This window comes from Meleagris gallopavo, chromosome 3 (assembly GCF_000146605.3).
Source record: "Meleagris gallopavo isolate NT-WF06-2002-E0010 breed Aviagen turkey brand Nicholas breeding stock chromosome 3, Turkey_5.1, whole genome shotgun sequence".
NCBI classification, from domain to species: domain Eukaryota; kingdom Metazoa; phylum Chordata; class Aves; order Galliformes; family Phasianidae; genus Meleagris; species Meleagris gallopavo.
This window is the reverse complement of record NC_015013.2, coordinates 33,727,215-33,743,989: the sequence shown is the minus strand read 5'-3', so window position 1 is coordinate 33,743,989 and position 16,775 is coordinate 33,727,215. Positions and strand designations below refer to the sequence as shown.

Genomic DNA, 16,775 nt, shown 5'->3' with positions numbered 1-16,775 from the left:
CGGGGTACCGCCCGCTGAGTTGTGGCGGAGGCGGACCGCGTGCCTGGCCAGAGGAGATGTGCGACAGCAGCGTGTGAAGCGTCTGAAGTAAGTGCTGGGGAATGCAGAGTGCTTGCCTTGTTGGTCAGCCAAGAGCAGTGAGAAATTAACGTTGCAGGGTTTGGCCCCATCAGGAACTCAGTTGGCACGGCTGTGAGGATGCTGTCAGTTTGTCTCGTGTTAGAAAGCTGCCTCGGGCCGAGCTAAGCCGAGGTGAGCTTACACCCCGAGCAGTGACTGTGGCCGGGCACGTCGCTGTGGTGCGCAGCTCCGTCTGTGCTGCGTGAGGATGGGAGGGCGCTGTGTGCTGGGAAGTCTGTATGGCTCTTCTCTGGGTACTTTGGTAACTTGAGCAAGGCTTTTTTTGCCAATTCTGGAAGTATATTACAGATTAAGACGTCAGTTTTCTGCAAACTGAGAAGCTTTTTTATTGTTTTTTTTTTTCTTCCCCTCCACTTAATACCTAATAAGGCACTGCAATGGAGAGTACAGTGTCTGTCACGTTCCTCGTGTCGTTTTTCATACTGTTGTGTGAAAGTTATCATCGTGGAGTGGAGACGACTACTGTTGTGCAGACACTGGAGAGAACTTTTCCAGAAAAGGCAGCTGGCATTAACGATGACTTGGCAGGATTGAGACAGAAGCATCACCTTCAAGAACTTTTTAATCGTTATGGAGAAAACAACTCTCTGACAATTGAAGGATTTAGAAAACTGATCCAGAACATAGGGATAGATAGAATGAAAAGGATTAAAATAGATCATAACCACGATCATGACCATGACCATCATCTTCATCATAACCACATTTCCTTGAGTAAAAACTCTGAGAAGACTGTTTGTCCGAACCACGAATCTGATGCTAACAAAGACCCCAGGAACAATCATTCAAAGGAACCTCATAAAGCAGAGAATGCAGACCATCAGCACAACTTTGTCCACAGTAAGAACACTGTCAATGAAATCACTGGGTCGATCAACACTACTCCCACAGACGGCAGTTCTGAACTGCAGAATTTGGAACCTGCAGAAGGCAAGTCTGTTGCTCAAGTAGGCCTGGCTGGCTCTAACACCATTAATATCACAAATGGAAGCAGTACGAGTTGGCTTGCAAACACCAAGTCAAATGAATCTCATGTTTCTCCGAAGGAATTGGAAAAAGGAAGCTACCTGTATTCCAAACTTAAAAACACAAATACCCAAGAGGTGAGATGCTCTGTTGTGTTTTGGGTCCATAAGCCGTAACAATGCTCCTTACTTACTGGGAGCTTAATGTTTAACTGGGTCCAGGCTTTATAGTATAACTATGTTCATAGAAGAAACGTGGAAAATAGCTTTTCTTAAACCTTAACTCTTTGGCCTGAAAAAGTGTTATGCTCAGAAAATACATACACTATCTCATTTATGTAATACTCTTTTCTTAGAAGGAAATGCATGTTTATATTATATATAAACACACATTTGTTTTTATATACTTATTTACTTACTCTAAAATATGCAGTGACATCGAAGAGCTCTATTTAGGCAAGCATATACAAATTAACAATACTCTGTAGGAAAACTCCCTTTTACTTCATGCAAAAACAGCAAGGGAACTTCAAGTATCCAAGGCACTGAATACTCAAATACTGCTTTCTTGAAATGAATTTCTTGCTGTGTAAGTGCAGCCAAAAACCATGCGCATGTGTGATTGTGTCTATAGAGCTTGTACTTTTGTGCACGAGAGCAGGAAATAAATACCATGTGCCCCTGATCTGGAAATAACTGAAGAAAAGTTTGCTGCCAAATGATGCCTGTTATTTTAAGGTAGTGAAAAAGAGTGCTGATGAAGTCAATCATTTTGTTGTAGACAGTTCTGTTACATGATCTTTCTCCACCAAGAGCTTTAAAAAGCAAGTGTCCCTCTGGAGTGTTAATTGTGTGGTTATTCTAGTTAATTCAGAGCTGTGCAGCGTTTGATTAGTGGGTGCTTTATTTGTGAGTAATTGTTGCATTCTGCACAATCAGAGCAGAAGTGCTGCTGTGGGAATCAAGGGGAGTACTGAAGCCTGTAGGTCATGGAGTGGAAAGCTCTTTGCTGAGGGAGGTGTGTGGTGGTAGTGCTCTGTGGAAGACTTTCCACGGTAGTGACATAAAACAAAGCTTAAGAACTTTTGTATTACTTCCTTATCCAGCCTTTAAAACAGAGTCAGAAGTGTTAGGTTTTTTCTAATCTCAAAACAAACCATCTGTCCTCCTTGTGCTGAGAATGTGTGATAATCACGCATCATCTGTCAGCGCTGCCCAGCTCGCCTTCTGGGCCAGAAGAGAGGATAAAGGTGTAGTTCTTACTGAAATGATTTGTTATTGCTTTTTAATTACTGTCCGTGTAGCTGTGGTCACGTGGGGTTGCTACCGATTTCAATTAAGATAGGAGATGCAGTCATTTTAAGATACAGTATTTTGATTCTGGCTAACCTTAAGAAATGTCTTTCCACAGTGCTCCAGTGCATCAAAGCTGATGCAGTCCCATGGAATAAGCACTGAAGTATTGTTGTCTGCCACAGAATTTAGCTATCTCTGCCCAGCTCTTATTAATCAGATTGATGGGAAGTACTGCATAGTCCATGCGAGTAGCGAAAAAGCTGAAGCTCCTCCGAAAGGTTATTCTCTGCAAATAGGTAGGTTATTTTTTTTAATGAGGAATAAAAGCCTGCTCAAAACCCATATATGTTATAAATCTCAGAAATGTAGTTCAAAGCTGAAAGAAGCTGATGATTTTCTTGTAGGGCCTCTTATCACATATGGACGTAAGTCTTTATGGCCCGCCACTTGCTAATATCTAATCAGATGATAAGAGTATTTGATTTAAAATAATAATAATAAACTTAAGCAAACAACATCTCGTGTAGCAGTTGTTTACATTTTCTTTTTCTTCTTTTAACAGCTTGGATTGGTGGCTTTATATCCATCTCAGTCATCAGTTTCCTTTCTTTATTGGGGGTTATACTGGTACCTTTGATGAATCGTGTGTTTTTCAAATTTCTTCTAAGTTTTCTTGTGGCATTGGCTGTGGGGACTTTAAGCGGAGATGCCTTCTTACATCTCCTTCCACATGTAAGTATTAATTACTGCTTCATTAGTTATTTCAAGAGGGCCATACTGACAGCTGGCTGTGTCTACTGGTGGTGGTTTCATTAATTAACATATGCTAGTAAGATAGATTATTTAATAGAAATATTTTTTTTCCTCTTAATAACTTCCTGTTTGGAGCTGTTTGTATTATTTCTGTCAGTCTTATAGTGTAAACCTTCACCCCCCTTTCTCTCAAGCTGTATCCTGTTTTCTCAGCCTTGCATGCTGCCAAATTGCTCACAGTTTGTCGCCCACAAGAATTTTGCATAAATGTTTTTCTAGTCATTATTGCAGTGGCATCTCTTTTTCCTCTATCAGTTTCATGAACCTTATAGGCAGCAGAAATAGTTCACTGTGCTCTTTAAATGGGGAATAGAAAATCAACCGTTTCATGTTGTCAGACATGTATGTTGATTGCTTATCCGTTGTAATGTTTTTTTAGGACTTTAGAAATGTTCAATTCTGACTTAAAAACAAACAAACAAACAAACAAAACATTACTTGATAGGCTTTGAAATGTTCTGTTACTGATAGGTAATACGGACAATAAAATTGGAATATGATTGCAACGTTTCTAAATTTCTTGAAGCTCTTAATCACATTTCTAGATCCAGCTTCCAGATAAGATGTACTAAACAACAGGTTTCAGAGCTGTGAGTTCTTTCTGTTCATTTCTGTTAGTCTTGAACTTTCCGTGTGATGTCCCTGAAAATCTAAATGTATGTGTATGAATGTGCATGCATGTGTGCATTATACCTGCAAGTAGCTTCACTGAGAGAATGAAGGCCAGGACTGTTCTCAGTAGTTTCTGTCAAGAGATTTTCCTTGTAATTGCTTGAGGTTGTATCCTGAGCATTTATCCCATTCTAAGTGCTAAATCTGTACTCAAGATTTGAGGAAGAGAATGTACAGAGAGCTTTGTATATTTCTTTTGTTGTCAATTCTTCTGAATATAATGATTTCCCCTCTTGCTTCTCCCTTTAGTCTCATGGAAACCACCACCATCACCACGAAAAGGCTCCGCTTGAACAGAACAAAGGTCCTCTGTTCAAGCATCTTGTTTTTCAAAGTACAGAAGAGAGTGCTTACCTGGATTCTACATGGAAGGGACTTACAGCGCTGGGAGGCTTGTATTTTATGTTTCTAGCGGAGCATTTGATCACTTTAATAAAGCAGTTTAAAGACAAGAAGAAAAAGGTAGAGAAACGATTAATTTGAATTTGTTGCGTTGCACGATGACTTCTGAGTACACTTTTATAGAAACAGAAGGATTGTGTATATTGTTATTGGGTATAGTAGCAATTACTGACTAGATTAGCACTCTGTTCTATTTCTCTTGACAACATTGATGCTTTCAAACTAGACAGTGGGTGGTTTGGTTTCTTTCATTTGTGTGTGTTGTTTGTTTGTTTTGTTGTTTGTTTGTTTTTTTTTTTGGTGGTCATGTTTGAGAAAAGCTCAGAACTATCTCCTTAACCAGACAGGTAGTATGTGTGAATTGTTTAATAAGCACACAGCTTTGTTTTAAGTTAGAAATTTGAGAAGTTATTGTTCATTATTGATTTCCTTCTGACTTCTCAAGGAGATTGTAGGATTGTCTAATTCTTAAAATTGTTCATTTAAATCTCATACTGGATGAAATAAGATGGTCTTGTGTGGTTACTGCATTACTGCTGAGGGAGCCCTTCTACAAAATGGTAAGGGTAGCAGTTGCTCCTTAGGCAGCTTAGCATCTGACTGCACTGCAGAAGGTGACAGAAGGTGATATCTTTAGATGGCATTCTGTTTGAAAATACCATCTTGAAAGTTTCTTTACTCTCTCCCGAAATGACACTGCAACTTCACATTACTATGCTGTGTTTTATGTGGAAGGTGTAAATAATAATTGATTTCAGTGAGTTGTAGGATCAGCAGATTCAGTGCAAAAGTTGTAAGCTCTTTTTCATGGATCCCAGCTGATTCTGTTGGTGTGGTTGATACTGGAGTAAGTGAAACTAACTGAGTGACAGGATCACTTCCACCATTTTTAGTTAAATGTATTCACAAGGAGATGATATGAAGAGTTACAAGCAAAGCTGTTATTTTCTGTATACTTGTCTGTCAGACACTGAGAATGGATTTCCTGTTGGACTAAGGCACAAGGCTTTCTAGATAGCCAGTGATTATAAACTTCTGTGATACTGATGTTAGCAAGCAATGAATAAAGATTTTTGTTTGGCTTTTCTTCAGTATGCCAGCATTAAGCATTACACTGATGTTACAGATCTAGCAGAGTAGTTCTCGTTCAGCTTATTTCTGTGTTTTTTACTTATCAAATGAACCCTTCTTTTTAGTCCTTTCACAGAAGTACATGGTGTTTACTTATTCATGTTCATTTTTTCACTCCTTTGGAGCCTGGGGAACTTTTGTCTTTTTACTGTACTTAAAAGAGTTTCTAATGTTCCTCTTCTGCCTCCTTTATATGGCTTCCATGTTGTCCTCTTTCTGTGCAGGCTGCATAAATGTTGTGAATATAGTATTGCTCATGTATATCCTGAAAAATAAGTAAAATATTCATAACTACAGTATTTTCTTTTGGAATAAGAAAAAAAATGAAGATGATGGAGAAAGTAAGAAGTTTTCAGCGAATGAAGAAAAGTTAGATACAGATGATCGTAAGTCTCAGTAATATCACTGCACAGTTGTTCTTGTGCAACAGCACAGCTTAAAAAAGCACTGTATCTGATTGATGGCAGTTTATTCATTTGATTCTTACTGTAGGTTGAATCGCTACCTCCTTCCAACTTATTCAACCATACCTAAAGAAGGTAGTGGATTCAGTTTAGAAACGAGTGTTTTGAAGTCATTCCAAGCTCTACTGGCTATGTCTGTTGCATGTGTAGATGTACCTAATGACTTCTACACTTCTGTTAGACTGCTAGATGTTGGATACAGAAGTCTAAATAACAGACCATGCATATTTAAGTCCATTTTTTGGGGGGGTTTGAATGTTTGTTCTTAAAGTTGATAATCCATAATCCAAGATGTTCAAGTACTTCATCTGCAAATGGTCTGATGTCCTGAAATCATGTTGCAAACAAAGCCACGCCTCACTAGATATTTGTAGGCTCTTGTAGTTAAGAGCAGCTTCCAGTTTTTTTAGGAGGTAATTTTCTGTCTAAAGAAAGAGATCTCAGCAGTGCAGGAAAAGAACTGCAGGCAAGGAATGTAACAAGACTGGAGTTTGTCAGATAAAGTAGGCAATGTTAGCGTGCTGTTAACGTTCATATGAGGACGCTTCACATTGTGTTTATATTCTTGTGTGTATATTTTCAGGTGCTGAAGCTTAACGAGTTGTGTATATTAATTATTTCTGTACAAAATGCAGGGATGTTGCCAGAACTTTGCATAACAATCTTGTTCTCTTGCGTTCTTACTCTTTAGCCCAAAGATGAGTTAAAATCATATGCATTTCAGTCTTCTTTGTTCTGAGGCAATTGAACTAACAGCTCTCATGCTATGAAATTTGAACATAGTGCCTTATGCTGTTGTACTTAAATTGCACTGTGTCTTAGATGAAAAGCTTTTTTTATTCTTCTTTTTTGACTTTTTAGGAGACATTTGTGACCACAATGTATGGGACTGCTTTAGTATTAGGAGACAAAGTAAAAGATTTGTATTGTTATGACATAAGAATTTTCCCCCAAATCTGATTAAATCAAAAATTGGTTGTGGAAGTATTTGGTATAACACACTGGGTTATCAACTTCAACTTTCAGACTTGCCAATTTTTTTTTTATCACTTATTCAACTTGCTCATTTTATCTTTGTTTCCTGGATGACTTTAAAAATATATAATATTATGCTCTGGGTTTTCGTAACAGGGTCTGAGGGCTATCTAGGGACAGACTCACAAGATCCATCGCCCTTCATTTCTCAGCAGCCAGCTGTGCAAGAAGAAGAAGAAGTCATGATAGCTCATTCTCATCAAGAGGAGGCTGATAATGAATATGTATCCAGGGGCTGTAGGAACAAATGCCATTCTCACTTACACGATACTCTTGGACAGACAGATCATCTGAGTCACCACCACCATGACTACCATCACATTCTTCATCACCATCATCATCAGAACCATCATCCACACAGTCACAGTCAGCGCTACTCGCGTGAAGAACTGAAGGATGCTGGAATAGCAACTCTAGCGTGGATGGTGATAATGGGAGATGGACTGCACAATTTCAGTGATGGCCTAGCAATTGGTAAGTGGTGGTTTGAACTCAGCAGTTCTGTCAGGTGTGATTGTAGCCAGGTGTTGCTGCCATGTGTCTTTTTTGCAATATTGTGGTAGTTCTTTCTCATACTTGTACAGGTCTTCTGTGGAAGGTTAGTAGTGCTTTTTATGTTCTAGCAGTGTGTCAGTAGATCACTGGTTACCAACTGTCAGAAGAACAACTCATGGAGAGGATATCAGTAAATCAATGTATGCTGCCTTTATGCGGATTTCTGCTTCAAGAATGTCTCCATTAACTGTAGAAGTATAGAATAAGTGCATTTCTTCAGGCACTCAGTGTCCTGAACAGATTCAAAACAAGCTTAGTCTCTCTTTTTGAGAAAATGTTTAAAAAGTATTTTTCTCAAATACTGATCTTGCTCAACTCAAAATCTTGCTCTTAGTCTTTTTTTAATTTCAATGAAGTTTAATTATATTAAAGATGGTACAGTGTTTTTATAAATGAAATCAAAACATTTTCCTTTTTGTTCAGACTCCTTTCTTTCCCTTTATGCATTATAGTCTTTAGTCTTTTTTGACAGAACTTTAACTAAAAGGCCTTTTTTGGTATGACAAATGAACAGATGAATGTTCGTGTTTTGGTCTCCTGGATTTGACCTTGGAGTCTCCTTCTTTCTAGAAGGAAAACTTGATGGTAAAACTAAATTATAGAAAGTGAAGTTAAATCAGTAATCATCCTTAGTTCTTATGCTATTCTTTTATGACCTTGAATTCAATGATTAATGCTATTCTGCGTGCTGGTTTTGTTTTGTTTTAGCTATTGGATTGGATTCGTTACCAGCCTGTACAGAGTAATGAGGAGTCAGTTCAGCAGGAACAGTCTTTCCGTAAATTTTACTGCATAGACAAGTCCATTCTTGTTTGAGCAGAAAGCTCAATGGTAACTGTTTTCTCACAGCAGTATTTGCAGTAGTTCAGGTTCAGTCAGTTCAAAGAATAATGTGAGAAGAGACCTTCTGATTTAATCTTTTATTTTTATTTCTTTATGAAAGTTGAAGTGTGGAATGTAAATTTTTCTAGCAGATGAGTTCTGAATGTGTGGTAGAAGGATTTGCATTCAAATTACGTGCAGAATCAATTATCTCTTAGCATTTGGGAGGTTTAGAAAGGAACTATGATTTAATAGTTATGAAAAGAAAACTATGAGAGGCTTATAAAAGCTTATTGAGCAAGTGAGAGCAATAGCCTTTAAAAGTTCTGCCATGTTCAGACTAATGAAAATGGAGATTATCTTTTTTTTTTTTTAAGTTCTGGATGAGTTTGAAAACCACCTACTTGATGTTTTGTCCATACTACTTATATAATATTTCTGCTTATTTATATGAAGATGTGAACATCTTCTGTGAAGATAAGGGCTTTCTGGCTAAACCTAAGTTTGTTCATTTCATGTGATTTGTGATTTGGTAACTTCTGTCAGTTACTTTTTCCCTTAAATCTGTTGTGATTATTATGTAGCAGTGAGACTTAAGTGCTTTGATTTCCATCATGGGACACTTACACTGACTAGCCTTTATGACATTATGCTCTGTGATTTGAACTTTTCTCTATAGCTTCAACTAAGTAACTAACATGCAGAATGCTGTTTGTTTCCATACTAACCTTACCTATATTTTTTTCTTCTATTCTTTGAGAGAAGTGATGAGTCAAATATATTTGTAAATACCATAACACTATTAAATCAACTTCTTGAGGGGGAATACCATCAATCAGATTCATTAGTGTAGTATTCAGTTTGCTGAAAATGTGTTAAAATACTAATAGTCAGTGAAAAATAAAACAAATATTCCTGTTCTTAAGTTTCTCTTTTGGTTGTTATGTATGTATGCCGTATACAGCTTTCTCAACTGCTTAGGTAGTTGGTAACACAGTCAGGTTTTGTATGGTTTGCCTTGGTTGCCACAAAATTAGATTTTACCTTTTGTGACTTAACTGGACTCTTGTATTTTTACTTCCTTCTAAGTAATAAGTGATAAGACTGAAAACATTGTATAAAGGCTGTAATGTAGAGGAATTCCTAGATTATTGAGGATGCAGGCGTGAGAGAAGGTAATTACTTTCTGCTTTCCTTATCTACTCTCTTCAGGAACTGAAGCCAAATTTAATTCTGATGAGGTCTCTTGTCTTAAGAGATAACTGTAGCTATTCTGTCTCTTTCAAAATCTGACTCAGAAACTATAAAGCAGTATTTAGAAGAAAACAGATTGATGCATAGAGAAGATTGATAGTTTTCACTAATAGCCTCTTTAGCTAGTCAAGTAGCAGTAACTTGTCACTTACGTGTTAATTACTGTGTAGACTGCTATGACTAAGTGTTTTGGAGTGCTGTGTGAAATACTCCTGTTGAGGTCTTACATCAAAATAGCTTTAGTCTTGCATACTGCAGCTCACTGAATTGAACTTGGAAAATAGAACCATAAAATTGGATGCTCCTCGGAGGTCACTTGAAACACAGTGCTTGGAAACACTCAGGCCAGTCAGGGATATGCATAGCCACGCCTCGGAAACTTCCATGGACAGATGTTTCTCCCCTTCTGTGGCCAGCCTCTTCTGTTCTTGCACCTCTCACTTAATAATGAAGGTTTTATTTATGTCTAGCCTAAAGCTCCTGGTTGTAATTTGCAGCCTCTCTGACTCATTATCTATCACTGCTTTGAAGAGCTAGGCTCCTGCTTTTGTATCTGCACTGAAGGTGGCTATGGGCTGCTGTTTATTCTAGTGAAATAAGTGGAATTTAAATATGCACAGCTTCCTCAAGCTTTTAGACCATGTGCTGTAGGCGTCTGGTCATCTTGTAAGCCTACGGGCAGTATGGCAGTATTCACATCCACCTTGAGCTATCTGTTTTAGGCAGTATCTCTATGCTAGATCAACTGAGCTTTGGTGGTCTCCATACCATCATTGAGGAGGACTGCAAGCAGTGGACTTCCTTATGCAATAGCTCTGGTTGGCAGGTCTGCCTCAGACATCTACCCTGTGTGAGAGGGAATTGCTTGCCACTGAAAAGTTTTCTTCCCATTGTGCTGGCCCTAATCTGACCGTCTGAAGTGTTGGGTGAATATTTCTGGCTGAGCAGAACTCGTTTTCCTGGTAACTGTTGCCAGAAGTGACAGTTTTTTTTTTTTGCCTGGGTGGAAGCTGCTGGGGTACTGGTGGTGAGATGGGCTTCTTTCCTGTGCTCTCACACCTGTTGTAGCCATCCCTCTGCCAGCCCTACTCCTGGATCTCCTGCGTGCAAGCAGCTACAAATGACTGTACTCCTCTTTGCAGCATGGTATTGGGCTTATTTCAGAAATCAGTGAAACTTTGTTTGCTTTAGAGGATTAGAGGGCATTATGTTGCTTTGGGGTGACATATATCAATCTTAAAAACTTCAGTGACACTTCTAAATGCTTACTGAAACATAAGAAGGTTGCAGTGAGAATAATTGGATGTCCTAACCTAATAAGCAGCTGCAACTGTGTCAGCACTTGATGACTGAATATGACCTAATGTCTTTTTTCTGTCTTTCTGTAGGAGCAGCCTTTACTGAAGGCTTATCAAGTGGTTTAAGCACGTCTGTGGCTGTGTTTTGCCATGAATTACCTCATGAGCTAGGTAAGACCCCAATATTTCAGTATGCTGCAGCCACCTAGGTACTCACAGGTGCACTCTGGGGAATTGTAGGTTATTTTATTCTGTTTTACGGTACAGTTTTTTGATAAGTCAACTTCAGCCATATCAGACTATTTACTCAGTGATACTTTTATTTAAAATAAAGTTTATGAACTGCATTAATATTCCTTTAAAAAATCTAAACATCTCTGCTACCATGTTTAATTCTCTTGTAGTTATTTACAAATTGTTCTGCATAGTTTATAATTCTTATTGTTCATAGCACAGATAGTGAATGGCAGGAGAGTGCATGTTAGTATTTGCTTTTGTCACGTCTGTTTAATTTTGTTCTCATGTGCTGTTGAAATTAAGATTACAACTAGTCAGAATCCTTTCTGTGTAATACGTGCTGCTTTTCCTTTTAAGTCTGACAACTGAGGTAGTTCCTCACTTAAATTAGAGCTACTTAAAATATTCTAAAATGCTTTCTTTTTTAAGTCTAAGTGATCAAAATTCATGACCACAGTTTCTTATAGGAATGCCTGTAAGCTTACTGTTATGCACTGCTCCTGAGAGTAGAACTTGACTTTTTGGTTGAGCTCTGGAGAAGAAGCAGCTCAGGGGAAACCTTATCACTCTCTACAGTTCTTTGAAAGAAGGTTGTGGCGAGGTGGGGGTTGGCCTCTTCTGTTACTATCAATAGGACAAGAGGGAATGGCCCCAAGTTGCACCAGGGACGATTGAGGTTGGATGTTAGGAAAAATTTCTTCTCAGAAAGAATGGTCAGATGCTGGCAAGGGCTGCCCAGGGAGGTGGTGGGGTCACCAACCCCAGAGGTACTCAAGAAGCATTTAGATGTTGTACTGAGGGATGTGGTTTAGCGAGGAAGTGGTGATTTGGTGATAGGTGGAAGGTTGGACTTGGATAATCTTGGAGGTCTTTTCCAACCTTGGTGATTCTATGATCTCCTTTCCAATTGTTGAAGCATTTTGAACATGTAACTGATAGTTCTTTCTTAGTCAATGTAGTCTTACCTGGTGTACAGAATGAGGAAAGAACAGTTTGCTTACGCTTCTTAAATTGGTTGAATCCTCTAGAAAGTGGACTGCTCAATTACATTTAATGGAGCTTGTAAACCAGCATGTATATATCAAACTATTTATTAAATGATACATCTGGCTGTCTGTACAATCATGTTATAGAAATAAATTACTTTCTCTGGAGAACATTTGTGGTTTTATGGCAGGGAAGAAATTATCTTGTTCATCTTAATATAAATTCCGTATGAATTACACTTGTATTAACTACACATACAAGGTGTCATTAATACAAGCATACAAAATAAGTTCATGTTACACATCCAGTGCTTTGGATTCAAATGTTGTATTTGCTTTCAGACAAGAAATCTTTCTAAAATTTAAATCCTGCTATTTTGGCCAACAGGGAAAACTTACTGTGAATACCTTGTTTAACCTTGAGAACATGGAATGAAACAAATTGGGCTAGCTGATGTTAACTGGGAAAGAAATTGGATGGTATTGTTCTTAATGCTAAGCAACGTTCATAATGTTACACCAGTTAATCTTAATTGTATCATCTTGTGGGAAAAGCTGTTGTAACAAACTTCTCAACTCCACTTTGGAAACTGCTTTTAATTATTTTAACTGGAGAGAAGTTACTTTTTTCTTTTTTTAATTAGAACCAATTTTTTTTTCCAAATAGTAAGCTTGCAGTATTTTACTCTCTTTTGTTTAGATACATTATACTGATCTTAGGACAGATTTCTACTCTGAATGATGGGAGATCTTTCTAGCTGGTAACTGATAGGTCTTTTAAACAAAATTAAGGCTTTAAGGGTTACTTACAAATTAGTGAAGACTCCCTAAATTTAAGAAAGCTACAGTTAAAATACTAAGAGAAGTTAACAAAATAAAAGGAATCCTCTTGGTAGCACTGATTTAATCAAATAAGTGGGAATGCTTTTTTTTTTAGGAACTGCCTTGGGGTGCACGTACATATCAGGTAGAGCAGTACGTTGGTTCAAGTACGAACTATACTAAAAACTTTTCCTTTCAAGAACCATGATCATTTAAGGCTGTGAACTTGTGTTGTTCTTAGGTACTTTTAATTGTTTTCCCACTGTTTTCAAACTTCATGAAGAAAAACATAAGGCAAATGACAACTTAATCACTAAATCTTACAAGAAAGAGAAAATATGAAATGCTGCAATAGCTTCCTGGGGGTGTAAACTTCTGTTCTGTTTTCTCCTGCTGTAGGAGATTTTGCTGTACTTCTAAAAGCTGGTATGACTGTCAAGCAAGCTGTGCTTTACAATGCCCTGTCAGCAATGTTGGCCTACCTTGGAATGGCAACTGGGATACTTATTGGTCACTATGCAGACAATGTCTCCATGTGGATATTTGCACTTACTGCTGGCTTATTCATGTATGTGGCGCTTGTGGATATGGTAAGTGGTTGTGTTTATATATCCTGTGTTACACATAGCATAGTGTAAGAATTGATATCAATTAAACTTTGGTCATAAATTATTCTAATCTCTCTTCTTCAACATTTTTTTGGTGCTTGAAGGTACTGAGAAGTGCTCAGTTAAATGTCCAGCTGCAAGATTGCTTTTAGTTAAATGACTGTTGGTGTAGAGTGTAACAGATGGTGTGCAACTTGTAGTCTTGCTGGCTTTTTCCACCACCAAATGTAGTTTGGATTTTGCAGCAAATCATTAGTGCTTCTTTTGGTGAAGCCAGGATTGTATTAAAATCTCTCCTGTATCTCAGAATTATGTTTGTAGAGAAGGACAAAGTGCTTAATGGATGTTCATGGAAGATTAAGTGTCGTTTTAAGAATAAAATGCTTGGTGTGGCTTGATGAAATCAGTTGATAAATAAGCCAGCTATTTACTCCAAGTATAATTAAGGCATCAGCATAATTATCATTAAAACAGTAATTAGACCACTACCGACTCTGTGTGTGTAAATAGCTTATATGAAAGTATACAGATAATATTACTCATGTTGAGTGACACCTGATTCATGAAGTAGTATTAATGCAGCCAACAGAAAAGTCTTGAGGGGTAAGACTCAGCCACCGTGTGCCACATCATTGAAGAACTGTTCTAAATGACTGTTTATTTTGAAGGTATTTAACACTCTCTTGTTTGTTTAGGTGCCTGAAATGCTCCACAATGATGCTAGTGATCATGGATGTAGCCGCTGGGGATACTTCCTGTTACAGAATGCTGGGATTCTCTTGGGTTTTGGGATAATGCTGCTCATCTCGGTGTTTGAACATAAAATTGTATTCAGTATAAACCTGTAATTTTGCCAGGATAGAGATTGGTGTTAAGTTATAATTGGTAGTTGGATTTTTTTATTCCATAACAGAGGGGTACGCTTGATATAGTCTAGGTATTTCTATTGGTGTGTTTTGTTGTCGTCCTTGGGTCTTTCAATCTCCAACCCTTTTCTCTCCCATAGCAATGAGAACTGTAAGGATTTTCACTCTGAATGTAGTATTGCATACGGTACCATGACAAGACAAACTCAGTAAGTCATAGTGAGTGCCAAATCTATTAATGCAGTGTCTCCTGTGGTGGGGGCCAAGGTGTTTTTGTGAATTTATTTACTGTATGTAAATATATGCAACAGTGGCTTTTTTTTTTTTACTTCATGTTTTTGTTGGTATAAAGAAATAAAATGTCAGTGGTTCTTATTCTAGCACAATCAAAACCAGTGAACAGAGAGCACAGTGAGCAGTGTAAAGCAACAAAGACATGCAGCAGGTAGTGTGGATTTATACTGGTAGAAACTGATCTCCGTCCACTTTGTTCAGGGGGGTGGCAGATGAGCTCACTCCATCCTCTTGGTGGTGCTTCTCCTTGTGGATTCTGTTTCCTACTCCAGTTGGTTTCTACTGCAAATGATTTCATGTGAAATTGTTTGATTGAAGTGCTTGCAACAAGTATGTTTCACCTGTTTCTTCCCCACTGATAGGAGTTACTCTTCACTGATCCCTCAAATTGGCAAGAACAGTACAGCTATTACATTGTAAAAGTGTTTCTGTAGCTGTAGTATACTTGAATAACATTAAAGAGATTTTTAAAGTAGTGTTCTATCACATTTACGCTGCCTGAAAGGGTGAAGTTGTATCACAGATTTTGATATCGTGGGGAGTAGTGTTAGTAGTCCTTTGCTACAACAGCCGCCTTGGTTTGTTTTGGGAAATGGGATGACTGGGAGAGCTGAATTCATCTAGTTCTGCATAATAACATAAGATAAACGTGTGCTTGCAGAACAGTTACATCCTTTCAGCTAAAGCTGGAAGACCCAAAGAGCAAGCTTTCTGACAGCGCGTATAGAGATGCAGAATATGAAGAATAACCCATACGTACATGAGTATGTGATTTGAGCTCACTGGCTGTGGTCTTAATATCTCAACCACCCTGAAAGTATCCTTAGGAAGGAAAGATGGAAAGGCCAATTGTTTAAAAATAAATAAATAAATCATACTCTGACAAGGAGAATCCTGCATTTACGGTGTTGCAGAATTGGCAGGAAATGCGAGCACTACATTATTGTGTGCCTCAACTTTTATATAATAAGATACGCTATCTTAACTCGCTTACTTAAAACCAGAAATAATCAATTACAATTTTTCTCTGATTCAACTTTACCACTGCTTCAAACCTTCAGCTGAGTAAAAAACTTGAACGAAGAGGAAGTATTTGATGATCCCATGTCTGACAAGTTAAAGCAGTCTGGCATATGGTGGTCTGTCATTAAAATGAAAGCCAAAACTGTCACATCAAAAATGGGTGTTTGGAATGAATTGAAAGATTTGGTTTTTGTTGTTTGTTTGTTTCTTTCTCTGGTTGAGAAAGAATGTATGCAGGCAGTGGGCTGTTACCTCTTTTTTTTTTTAACCTCCCTTCAATTCTTTACTCAGGTTAACCGGGCAGATTTATTTAAACTCCTTTCCACAGTGATGAAATACTGCTCTATCAATATTTCTCGAGCAAGCCAAAATAATCAGCGTAGATGTGTTAAGGTTTTGATGCCAGTGCCAAAACTCATACTGAAGGATTAAATAAGAACAGATTTTTTCAGACTTGTGTGGTGAATACTTACCCTTTATTTTTTTCAACTCTGAAATAAGCAATGGCTTGAACTTCATTTCTGCGCTTTTTTAAAAGGTCAGGTATCAATCACTCCATAACAGTGGAAAATCACAGAAGGAAATTAGTGTGCTCAGTAAAATATTTACAACATCTGAATTGGAAGCAGAAGAACGAGCAAATCAAGCTCACTTTTCCTGTCCTGCAAGAGGTTACATATCTAGAAGTTGGGAGAACTGTGCTGATGATTCCTTTGCAACTTTTTCCTTTGAAAGCAGAGTGAGCAGAGCTTGTTATCATTCTCCAGATTGCCTGATCTGAAGGGACCTCAGCCTCAAAGGAAACGCTTGTTTCTTAAATCTTCCTGTAGTCAGCATTTGGCCAGTGTCTTTGGAATAGAATTTGTCTTGTTTCCTTTGAAGTCAGGAGGCAAAGGAAGGATAATACATCCTAAGGGGAGTGCTAAGGTGTGCTGGAGTCTCGTCCAACTCCAACAAATCTGCACATTATGAACCTGAGCAGTTGTTAGGAGAGAAGGACAGGCTTCTCTTTTAGAGTGCTCATTTCATCTCTAACAAGAATACTGACAAAACACAGGTGCATCCTTTCCCTTCATCAAGTGCTTTTACCT

The 16,775-nt window shown here is 38.0% G+C and overlaps 1 protein-coding gene across 2 annotated transcripts; it reads left to right on the top strand.

Moving 5' to 3' along the window:
• SLC39A6 (solute carrier family 39 member 6) lies at window positions 1-16,137 on the top strand. 2 transcript variants are annotated; one of them, XM_019613895.2, is made up of 11 exons: window positions 1-87; window positions 174-252; window positions 511-1,244; window positions 2,518-2,698; window positions 2,965-3,134; window positions 4,137-4,349; window positions 5,737-5,806; window positions 7,016-7,393; window positions 10,939-11,019; window positions 13,293-13,483; window positions 14,197-16,137. In XM_019613895.2, exons 3-11 carry the CDS (start codon window positions 519-521, stop codon window positions 14,347-14,349), a joined length of 2,163 nt encoding a protein of 720 aa, XP_019469440.1. In that variant the 5' UTR covers window positions 1-87; window positions 174-252; window positions 511-518; the 3' UTR covers window positions 14,350-16,137. The 2 variants fall into 2 exon arrangements, with proteins under 2 accessions (XP_019469440.1, XP_019469439.1); XM_019613894.2 differs by lacking the exon at window positions 174-252.
• Window positions 16,138-16,775: the final 638 nt, after the last annotated feature.

Excerpts from the sequence above, each read along its gene's own strand:
- SLC39A6 (XM_019613894.2), top strand. The coding sequence starts at position 519 with ATGGAGAGTACAGTGTCTGTCACGTTCCTCGTGTCGTTTTTCATACTG. Across the intron at positions 1,245-2,517 it reads AAAACACAAATACCCAAGAG|TGCTCCAGTGCATCAAAGCT; the intron begins GTGAGATGCTCT and ends GTCTTTCCACAG. Across the intron at positions 4,350-5,736 it reads TTAAAGACAAGAAGAAAAAG|AAAAAAAATGAAGATGATGG; the intron begins GTAGAGAAACGA and ends TTTTGGAATAAG.